The sequence below is a fragment of the Rhineura floridana genome, chromosome 5 (assembly GCF_030035675.1).
Source record: "Rhineura floridana isolate rRhiFlo1 chromosome 5, rRhiFlo1.hap2, whole genome shotgun sequence".
Lineage (NCBI taxonomy): Eukaryota > Metazoa > Chordata > Lepidosauria > Squamata > Rhineuridae > Rhineura > Rhineura floridana.
In genome coordinates, this window is record NC_084484.1 from 119,585,902 (window position 1) to 119,597,390 (window position 11,489).

General features: G+C 41.3%; 1 protein-coding gene across 2 annotated transcripts in view; it reads right to left on the reverse strand.

The window, feature by feature from the left end:
• The window catches only part of GBE1 (1,4-alpha-glucan branching enzyme 1), a 271,704-nt gene extending 260,416 nt beyond the window's left edge, over positions 1–11,288 (reverse strand). Inside the window, exon 1 of one of the 2 annotated variants that reach the window (XM_061627956.1) lies at positions 10,834–11,288. In XM_061627956.1, the coding sequence (XP_061483940.1) occupies positions 10,834–10,925 (92 nt within the window). In that variant the 5' untranslated portion in view covers positions 10,926–11,288. The remainder of the gene's footprint in view (positions 1–10,833) is intronic. The other variant, XM_061627957.1, reaches the window with a different exon arrangement.
• Positions 11,289–11,489: the final 201 nt, after the last annotated feature.

Genomic DNA, 11,489 nt, shown 5'->3' on the forward strand with positions numbered 1-11,489 from the left:
CATATTTAGAAAGAAGTAGTTTGGTATCTTTTTTTTCTCCTCCCAGATTAGAGATGAACACGTATCCCAACAAAATCCAAGTTTTAAAGTCAGACTAGATATTTTTATTTATTTATTTGTTACATTTATATCCCGTTATTTCCAAAAGGAGCCCAGGAAGAAATGGGTTCGGTATCAAAAGATTCCACTAATGGGGTTGAACTCTGTTTTTAACTAGTTGAATAAACATCAACTTCTGGTAAAATACCAGAATTATAGCCATGAGTTAGGTTATCGATACTAAATCTCTACTTGTTAGAGAAAGGGTTAAAAACACTGAGGAAAAGTCAATATAAAAACAAATTACTCACTAAAAATTTAAGAAACCTAACGTAAATTTCAAGATTCCAACCATGTTTTAGCCTTAAAGAAAAATTCTGAACACGTAGATATTAGCGCGAATTTAAACACAGTTAAAGTAAAATATATTTAACAGTTACAAACAAGTTATATTTTAGAGCTCAACAAGTTGTTTATTAGAGATTGTTTCTATGTGCTATTCTTCATTTAACCAATTTCATTCTCAAATGAAGTGCCAGTTGCATTTATGTAATAAAAATATGTATATGAATTGCTTTTCTTAGCCCAGAACATACAAATGCATTACCTTAATACATTCTTATGATGTCATAACTGTCATGTGTGCATTATGTGCCTTCATGTCGATTTCGACTTACGGAGACCCTATGAATCAGCAACCTCCAATAGCATCTGTCATGAACCACCCTGTTCAGATTTTGTAAGTTCAGGTCTGTGGCTTCCTTTATGGAATCAATCCATCTCTTGTTTGGTCTTCCTCTTTTTCTACTCCCTTCTGTTTTTCCTAACATTATTATCTTTTCTAGTGAATCACAGCAACCTAGAAACTATTCTTATAGGTGGAGGGAGACCAACCCCTTGGCTGATGTCTTGCCAGTCTCTCTCCAGCATTTCAGCTGCAATGCCAATCAGACTATGGGAGGTATAGCATAGAGCAAGTTTGGTATTACTGAAAAGACCAAAGAACATGCTCTACGTGGAGCTGCCTTTTAAGATAGTCTAGAAACTCTCAAAGGGCACAGAGTGCTGCTGCATGGTCACTGGTGGGAGCAAGGCAATTGGAGCATATGACAACTCAGTATCAGTTGGACTAATTACCAACACATTTTGACACCCAAGTAATAGTGCTGATTTTATCCTTTAAAATCCTAAATGGATTGGGAATTAGTTATTTAGTGGACCACCTGTATCCATATTAACCAGATGTCAGGCATTGACATCTGCCTCAGAGGCCCTCCTTGTGTAGTCTATTCAGTTGGTGGGCATGAGACACGGAGCCTTGTTTCCAATGGCTCCCAGAATGTGGACTTTTCTTCCAACAGAGGTGCAAATGGCCTCTATGCTACAGAATTTTAAACAGATTTTTATAACTCATCTTTTTTTGGCTGCCTTTTGTTAAAGGCTTTTTCTACAGAGCTATGTTACAAACTAAATATAGCTCTGTTCAGATTTTATTAGTATTTGTAACTGTTTTAAGTGGCTCTTTTAATCATTGTTAATGCTGCTGCCTTAGGTAATTTTGATTTTAGATCTTTTTATTTATTGTGCTTTTACAATATTGTGAGCCACCATGGGCGGGCTATGCCCAAAAAGGCAACACAGAAATAATTTTAGAAATAAAATAAATAAATATCCTTAGTAAAAGAGGGCAGACCAAATTGCCTTTACAAGCCCTGTCCTGCCCCTTTCCCCAGTGAAGCCAAAGAGAGCAGGCATATATTTTGGGAATTTACCAGTGATACAATAGCCAATCAGGCCCAAAGAAGAGTCAGTACCGATTTTCATCCACTCTTGCAGCAATTTCAAATTCTAGAAATGGCAGGGAAACAGGAAGAGAGATGTACTTCATTTCCAACTCCCTCTTGCAACTCTGTTGTCCTTTTGGTAGAAAAGTGCGTGCAAGAACAAAGATTGCTCAGTTTTGTTCCATCAGTTCCCCAAGATGGGAAATAAGTGCTCTTCACCTCAAAAAAACACACTCCTAAAAGTAAGTCCCCATGATGTTAGTTGTACCTATTCCAAGTATTAAGATTAGTGAAACTGTAAAGCCAATGACTGAAGTCATTTGCCCAACAACTGAGCAGTCTACACTAATGCAACATGAAAAGGGCAGGCATTACATTTTATGTGCACCAACACATTGCCCAAATCCCTCAGCGCAAGCAGTAAGACTAACCTTCTGTTCAAATTGACCAGTTCAAGCCAAAGAGGGAGGTTGTCCACATGTTGTTGCAAAGACCACAGGGACTATGCCAAACAAGGTGGCAGAAGGATAAAAAAATCAGAAAAATGGAAATGGACTGCCTTCAAGTCTATTCCAACTTATGGCGACCCTATGAATAGGGTTTTCATGGTAAGTTGTATTCACAGGGGGTTTACCGCCTTCCTCTGATGCTGAGAGGCAGTGACTGGCCCAGGGTCACCCAGTGAGTTTCATGGCTGTGTGGGGATTCAAACCCTATCTCCCAGGTCGTAGTCCAGCATCTTAACCACTACACCACACTGGCTAGGTAAAATTTTGAATAGAAGACCATGTATCTGTTCCAGCGTAGGGGAGGATGGCAGAGAGAGATTGAGAGGGGGTGCAAGCATGGGGTGGGTGTGGCTGCCCTTTGCCTGCCTGCTCGAGTGTACGGAGAGGAGAACTGTGCTCATAGCTTTAGATTGCTATAGCAAGATGATAAAAGAAAAAAAGGCAAAGCAGGCATCCCTTATCTGACCTGGTTGTTTCGTATCAGACTGGTATATTGTTGGTTTTGAATTAAAAACAGTTTGCTGAAATATGCTAAACTGCTCTTCTTTTTTGTGGTGTAAGAACCTACCCCTATTCTTTCCATACTACTCCTACCTCTGGTACCAAGTTTCCATTAAAGAAATAATGTCCAGGAACACATGCACTTCGTTAACTGAGGTATAACTGTACTTCAAGGCCTCTGCTCTCCCTTCTTTTTTGTTCAGTTATTTGGAATATTTATAACCCACCCTTCAGCAATAGTCCCAGGGCTATTTAAATGGCTTGGACCAGACAGCCTTTCAAATGGACTGTCATTTGTAAAGTAGGACACAGGGCAACCCTAAATGAGCACATCTTGATTGGAACAGAGACTGGAAAACTTACTTGCTTTTCATTTCCTCTGCACTCATTGCTTGCACTGCGTGCATACACACACCCAAGTGTGTATATATATATAAGCCATATCAGAATAACACCTCATGAATCTCAGTCGACAAAAGCATATGCCATAATACATTTGCTAGTCAACCACCGCTCAGGGCATGACTTTCTTATCAGTCATGATTCAAAACATATTCAAGTGCCATGGAAGGGTCACCCTTCATTTCAATATAAAGACGACAAGCCTTTAGTCCATTCCATTACAGTTTTATCCAGCAACAGAGGTAGGTGAGCACAGACATATTTTAAATAACCAGATATCTTTCCTAAGAATAATTGATTTAAAAAAGATTTGTATTCAAGGGATAAGGCCATTCTATGACAACAAAATTTGCTACAGTTTTTGAGAAGTAGGGTGATTGAATACAATAAAATGCATGCATTGTAATGCGAGTCACTTCTGTAGAAACAAGTGCAGGATTTCCTGGGGTTGTTCTAAACATCTTTGAATCTTGAATTTTGTAATAAATACTACCAACTCTATGTCTAACATAAACCCCCCTCTCCTCAGATAGCTTTGCACAAAAATGTGAAAGACTGAACTTCTTGCACTGCATGACATTTTGGTTCCAAGGTTTACATTTTATATCCATCTCTCTGTCTTTATTTACAAAAAGGACTATATAGTTTCTGTCTGCAGTAATTGATAATAGGGTAAAAGGAATTAACAGAGAATAATGTGTCTTGCTAGGGAGATGCCTAGTTTTTAGTTTGTTCACACTTTTGTTTTATTCAGATTTATACAAATTTTACTTATTTTAGCACGTAATAAAATAGTACAATTGTTTAAAGGAGCAAGTGTATTTACAAGTTAAATTCCCACCACATGGGCTGTGGACTTGCAGTTGTTTCACAAACATTGCATTGAGAAATGCAGAGGAAGGAGGAAATAACAGCATTTACAGCTGTTTGTATTTCTCTGAGGAAAAAGCAAGCAAGAGTTATTGCCAGAGTCCAACAACATATTCCTGCCAAGGCAAAAATAGATGGGAAGTGAAGCAAGTCTGGTGAGGGGGCGTGGCCCAGAGTGGTGTGTGGCCTGGGGAGAGTCCCAAAAGACAAACCAAGGGTTTGTATAATGCCCCTGGGCCTGAGGTTGCCCATTCCTGCTCTGAATAATGGCCTTGTTTCTGGAAGGTTGGAGTTCACAAGGTCACAAGTGAATTGGCAGAAAGGTGCACTCTGGGGTTATTGCTTTCATGTGGTTCTATAGTGGCATCATCACATGACTGTATGAGGATCTGGAACGTGTCTGAGGTGGTTGTGAGAAAGCCAGTCACTGTCATCTGTCAGGCACCAGGGAGCTGCTCAGGGAGCCCACCCAAAATCTCCTGGAAGACTGAGTCCAAAAGTTACAAGACCTCTCTACGGCACCATCAACACAGCAGCGGGAGCTGGGCCTATGGATCGGAGATCACCTTCCTGCCCTCCCTCGCTGACCAGGGCAAAGCTCTGACCTGCAGCGTCACCTATCCTGCTGTAGGGGCAAGAGCTGAAGAAAGCATCCGCCTTTGCTTGGACTGCATCCTGCAAATACAGGCATCCTGTACTGTGGCATTGGGAGAGAGGGGACCAGTAAAGATGCTAACTGGCAATGTGCTCACCAGGATGCCTCACGGCTTCGGCAGCAAAGATGTGCTTTGTTTGCATGCCAAAGCTGATCCATCCGTGAGCTGTTTCATCGCCTCTGCTGAGCGACTAGCTGCCCTTGCTCTCTCTAGTAGCCACCATGCTATCTGGCTACCTGCTTCCAGCTGGTCATGATAAGAACCGTAATTTAAGAACTGGTGCCTGAGCGTGCTTTTTCCCTTGTTCTTCCCTGTCCCTTTTCCCTCATGTGTCATGCATTTTACATTGTTAGCCTAACAGCAGTTATTTAACTTTTGTAAATTGTATTGTTTTATTGATGTATTTTATATTGTATTTTTATATTTGTGGGTTTTTTGTAAGCCGCCTTGAGGGCCTTTGGCTGAAAGGCAAGGTATAAATAATAATAATAATAATAATAATAATAATAATAATAATAATAATAATAATAATAATAATAATGGGGAATGTTGTAATTTACCAGCAAGATTCAGAATGTCTATGTTGTATATAGTTTTATTTGGACATGTATCAACTTTATTTATGTTACCTTATCTCATTTTTATATGGATATGCAGTTCCCGTTTGTTTTCTCATAGTCACAGGTAGAAATAAACAAATCTGAAACATTTATAACATTAATATCCTGCCCTTCCTCCCATAAGTAACCCAGGGCAACAACCAAAAACACTAAAAGCACTTTGAAAATAAAAGTCTTTAAAACATATTAAAACAAAATATCATTAAAAAAACAACTTTAAAAGCAATTCCAGCACAAATGCAACCTGGGATAAGGTCTCTACTTAAAAGGCTTGTTGAAAGAGGAAGGTCTTCAAATAGGCGCTGAAAAGATAACAGAGATGGCACCTGTAATATTTAACGGGAGGGAAATCCAAAGTGTCGGTGCCACAACACTAAAAGTCTGTTTCCTATGTTGTGCAGAATGGACCTCCTGATAAGATGGTATCAGCAGGAGACCCTCATCTGCACAGCACAGTGATCAAATGGGTATATAAGGGTTAAGACAATCTTTCAGGTATCCTGGTCCCAAGCTGCATAGGCCCAGTGCAATTCTTTCAACAGCAGGGTAACATATTGGCAATACCCTGCCCCAATAAGCAGTCGCACTGCCATATTTTGCACCAGCTGCAGCTTCTGGCCAGCCTCAAGGATAGCCCCACATAAACAACAGTGGTCAGGCTATCCCAGTCCAGAAACAGCCGCAGCTGTCTTACCAGCCAAAGCTGGTAAAAGGCGCTCCTAGCCACTGAAGTCACCTGGGCCTCTAGCAACAGATGGATCCAGGAGCAACCCCAGACTATGACCCCATAAGTAAATAAGTAAACCCAAAAATTCTGATGGCATATTTAAAAGTACCAAATTTATAGCAGTATAAGGTTTCACAGGCCAGAGTCCATGTTATCAGATGCAACAGACTACTCCTTTGGAAACATACTACCAGGTTACTCCTCTGGAATGTATCACTATATAAATAAACATCTGTGGAGTGAGGATTTATTTCAGGCATCAGATGAACTGGGCTCTGATCTATAAAACCTTGCACCAGGATAAATCAGTTTGTCTTTATGTTACTTCAAGACTAGGTTCCTTTTGTTGAAAGAAAGATGTAGTGCAACCCTACACGTGCATAGTCAGAAACAAATCCCGTTAAATTCAATGGAAATTACTCCCATGTAAGCAGATTTAGTGTTGCAGCCTTCTATCACCAATCACGAAGGTCATCCATTGAGTGGTGCACTTGGTTTCAAACCTATGAAGTGTAAAAACATCCACATTCCTTTAACTATTGGTGTTAAACATCACATTTGACTGTTACTGTGAAAACAGTAATTTTATCATCTATTTCCAATGAGGATTGCATTCCAAATAAATAAGATTTTAAAAATCTTAAAATATACATTTTAGATTTTTGAGTACTTCATTTTTGGAAAAAATGAGTTCTGTTTTGATTGTGCAATGATACTACATATATAAATCTTAAAGCTAAACGTAATGGAATACTTTCAGTTTGAAGTACCATCAGAAAGCTAGGCCATTAGTACTTTTTAACACTGCACTGAAATGTGTCATTACCTTTTTTTCTGGCAAAACAGTAAAAAAGTCAGAATCTGCTTGTAAAAAGCTCCTATGGCAGTTAATAGTAGCCTGAACAAAAAAATACCACACTACAACAGGAGAGAGCAAGTGCTCTCAGGTGTTATTCTCATATGAAATAACAGTTGAAAAATAGTTATGATACACAGAATAACACCGCATGCATCTGATGAAGTGTATTGTAGTCAATTTGTTACTCTTTACAGTGACACAAGACTCATTGTTGGTTTTTCTACAAGAGACCAACACGGCTACCCCTCTAGAAATGGACAACATGTCTCTGATGAAGCAGACTCTAGTCCACAAAAGCTTATACCATAATAAACGTGTTAATCTTCCACCTGGTTCACTCATCACAGTGAGCCAAATTATGGTTTACCAGGACCACGTGAACATGCCAGCTCCCAAGGAGTTCAAACCCGCTGTGTTCCTCCTAACCTTGGCTTAGCTGTTGCGCTCCACTGCCATTTCATCTCAGGCCTGTAATACTTACAGCACAGTGCTGCATAGCAGCTAAGCCTAGGTTTAACCAGGGTTTGTTCTACAATTACAGATTGTGGTTAAGGAGGAAAGGCCTCAACCATGTTCTCGGATTCGGACAACACACTAAGTCAAACCTGTGCTAGAGGGGACCAAGGCATGGAGTAGCAAAGTGGGTTTGAGCTCCTCTATGGGAGCCAGCACATTTGCATTGTCCCAGAAAGTCACAGTTTGGCTCACCATGACATGCAAATTACACCAATTAAGGTACAAGACTATGTTCTTTTTGGTGTAACAGGCTACTCCTTTGAAAAATGTTCGTCTTTAAAAATATATAGTCTTGTTCTCACCTTATTTTAATGCTTCTCAGCAAGGAGAAAATTATAATGTGCTAGCAAAAAAGTTCATAATGAAACAGATGGGGCGCTTCCAGACTATTACTAATTTTGGTGGAACTCAGTCACATACTGGGAAATTCAGGTTGCACAATTATAGTTAATTGGAAGGTCTTGCATAACAAACCCACTTCCCCAAAAGATTGGACTTTTTGCGATGAGGTCAATAACAGAATAGTCCACTGGAAAGTGTGGGATAACACTTGCTTTGACACAATGTTATCTAACCTCCCCAGAAAAAAAATCAGAATGGATTCTCATTAAATCGCCAACATCATTGAATCTCCCCAGAAACAAATGAGGATGGATGCTCACTAAACAGGCAGCCTGGAGGAGCCCATGGAGCGTGTAGGGAAATCATGCATATGCTACACAAGGGCATGCTTTGGAAGCCCTTGTGGGATCCCTGCCAATATTGCAAAGAAAGTGGGGAGGGCATTTTGCTGTTGGTATCTGTACTGTTACAGGGGAGATATGTAGCTGCCATCAAAATCCACAGTGCAGCCAAATTGCCCCCTTCCAATATTGCAAATACCAAAAGGTGAGCATCACAACATAAGGGGGAAAAAAGTAAAGAGAAAACTATTGAGGTAACCTTTCAAACAACATAACCTTTATTATTATTATTATCATAATCATCATCATCTAAAATTTATTAGACGCCTATCTGGCAGGTAAATCCTGTCACTCTAGGCGACGTACAATAAAAATAAAATACATATCGAAATACAAATTACAGCATACTAAAACAAATTACAGCATATAAATAAAACAACGTAAAAATCAGAATGAATTATGACAGCCAATCGTGGATTCCATTTCTTCATTCCACTAGTGTGACAGAATTAGGAGCTGACTTTTATTTATATTTATCAGTCACTTCCTCAGAACAGCATGCATACCACCACCCCAACACACACACACACACACACACACACATTTTATCTTACAACAACACGTGAAGTAGGCCAAGCTGAGATACAATGACTGACACAGGGCAGCCCAGGAAGCTTCAAGGCAGAGCAGGGATTTGAACCAAGGTTTGTCTCATGCCAAATCCAACACTATCCATAACATGCTGCTGTGACCCCTCCCAATTTATTATCCCTTTTGCAGCCCCATGCTCCAGTAAACACTGTGTTTCAGTGAACAGAGAATTTGCCACAAATCTAGAAAGCCAATTTTCTGACTGCAGCTCTAGGGTAGGTTTTGGCAACTCATAGGGCCCCAGCCTGCGATTTCTATGCACAAAAAGGAACTGTAAAAGCCTCCCTGACAGATCTATTGCAGAAACCTAAAATAAATTAATAAATAAAAGCTTGCATCCTAAAATAAGTTAAAATATTGAAGTTTGTGAAAGTTTCTCATCCCAATTCTCCCCACCATTATCTCCACACCTTATTCCACATTGTCAAGATAACCCGACTTCAAATCTTTTGGGAGGGCAGTTTTTTGCAGGAGGGTGGGAAGGAAGTAAACTGTTCCTTAAAATTAATCTTAGGGAGCCAAGCCACAGGATTTAAAGCAGTGCTTCCCAAACTTTTTATCCCCTTGGACCACTTGGAAATTGCTGATGGTCTTGGCAAGCCACTGAACAACTTTTCTGCCTTTTGTAGCAATAGTGACGTGTGATGCTGCATGATTTTCAATTGTATTTTTATTACTCCCTTTATTGTATTACAAGTTTGCATGCCACATGTTATAATGCACTAAAATACAATATAAGAAATAAAGAAGCAATAAAAATACAATTGAAAATCAGAATGAATATGTGGGCATGCTGCAGACCACCTGTATGCAGCTCATGGACCACTGGTAGTCCACAGACCACAGTTTGGGAAGCCCTGGTGTAAAGCACTTTGGCTTCAATCCTTACCTGGGAGTACGTCTTTGAACTCAAAAGGAACTTGCATCTAAGTAGATACGTGCAGGTTTGCTATTGGTTAGTAATAGTGAGGTTTTACTTAAAATATTCACAGCAGTTCCATGCACGTTTACTTAGATGTAAATTCCACTGTGCTCAATAGAGCTTTCTCCCTTTGTAAATATGTTTAAGACTACAACCTTAGTCATTGTTTATGGATTATTTAGTTGCAGATTCCCCACGCACCTTTTATTTTTTATATATTGAGAACTTTATGGCATTGATCCAGTGGGTGAGATAAAAATGCAACGAACAATAAAATTGCCCCGCAGCCGCCAGTCACTTTTACAGCATCAACCGAAACATTCCAAGGTCTCTACCAACTAAGGACAAGACCTGATTTCCAATCCCAACTGAGGGCACCTGGTTGGATTCAGAGCTTTCTACGGAGCTTGCTCCATTCTCAGGCGACGCGAGGCAATCTTTCCGTGCAGATGACGCGATCACCCTTTCCACCAATCTGACACACTCGCTCGTCGCCAGTAAGGAAGCACGCGACGCACACGCAGGGGTGACGTCGGGACACTTACGAAGGGCACGTGAAAGAGGTCTGCTGCAGGGGAGGTTATTTTGCACTAGTAACGCACCCGAGTCTTCAGACAGAAAAGTACGCGGGTTTAGTGCCCAAAGAGCCTGGAGGAGCTCTGTTGTTACAATCAGACAGATTTCCTTCCCCTACAGCAACCCTTCCTGACTTGGGAGTAAGACCCCTGGGACTCAGGAGTAAAACTTCGCGGGCTTGCTCGAGCTGCAAGGCTACACTCCAAGAAAGCTCGTTAGGAAGTAAATCCAGTTGACTACAACGAAGCTAATGGGACATTTCTGTGGTAAAAATGCCCGGTTAGCGCGACGCTGCAAACGGGACTTCCTCCGGAGCAAATAAACACGACCGAGTTGCAAATAAGTGTACAGTGGCACAGAGTAGCTTTCAGTATCTCGGGCAGCTGCTTTTTCGCTCCCTCCTGAAAGACAGCGAGGGAATAGGATTATCACTAGAAGAGAGCGAGGAAGGGGTGGGTATTACAGGCTCCATTGGAGGACCGCAGCAGCAGATTCAGGCGCATACTTGTCTAGGTTACCTGCGCTCGAAGTCCTGCTCAAAGGGAGTCAGATAGGGGTCCTTTTCCATCAATCGTTCCAATTCGGGCACAGACGGACTGAGCACAGCCATCTTTGTAGCTGCAGCCACGGTAGGATCCGACCTCAGGCTGTCACCAGAAGCGGTGCCCTCGGCTCTATATACGCTTGGGTAAGAGAGGTGGGCTGGAAGAGCACGATCCGAATTCTTATCTCACCCACCCCCTTTTCTGGATAGGACTAAAGCAGGTGCCGCCCACCCAGTTCAGGTCCTGGGGCCATCCTACTTAAAAAAGGAAGGGCTGGAAAGGAACGAAACGGTTCGGGCCTTGGTCGGTAAAGTCAAAACCTGCTACTGCTTCACGATTTGCTGGCGCGTTGTAACTGAGCATGATCGGTAAAAGCGAGCAAGCGCAGTGACGTTTTGTGAAGCTGCTGCCCTTATCGCGTCCCTCGCTCAGCCCAGAGTTGGCGTTTGTGGGGGGTTTTCGAGAAGTTTGCAAGACATGAGATGCCAGACATGTTTAGAAGGGCACTGTGATCCTTCAGGTGCTGAGCTCTCTTTCTCTCCCCTTCCCTCATTTGGTGTGCTTTCCCTCACCTGAGAGTAAATCCCACTAAGCTCTATAGGACTTACTTCAGAGTAGACCTCTTTGGG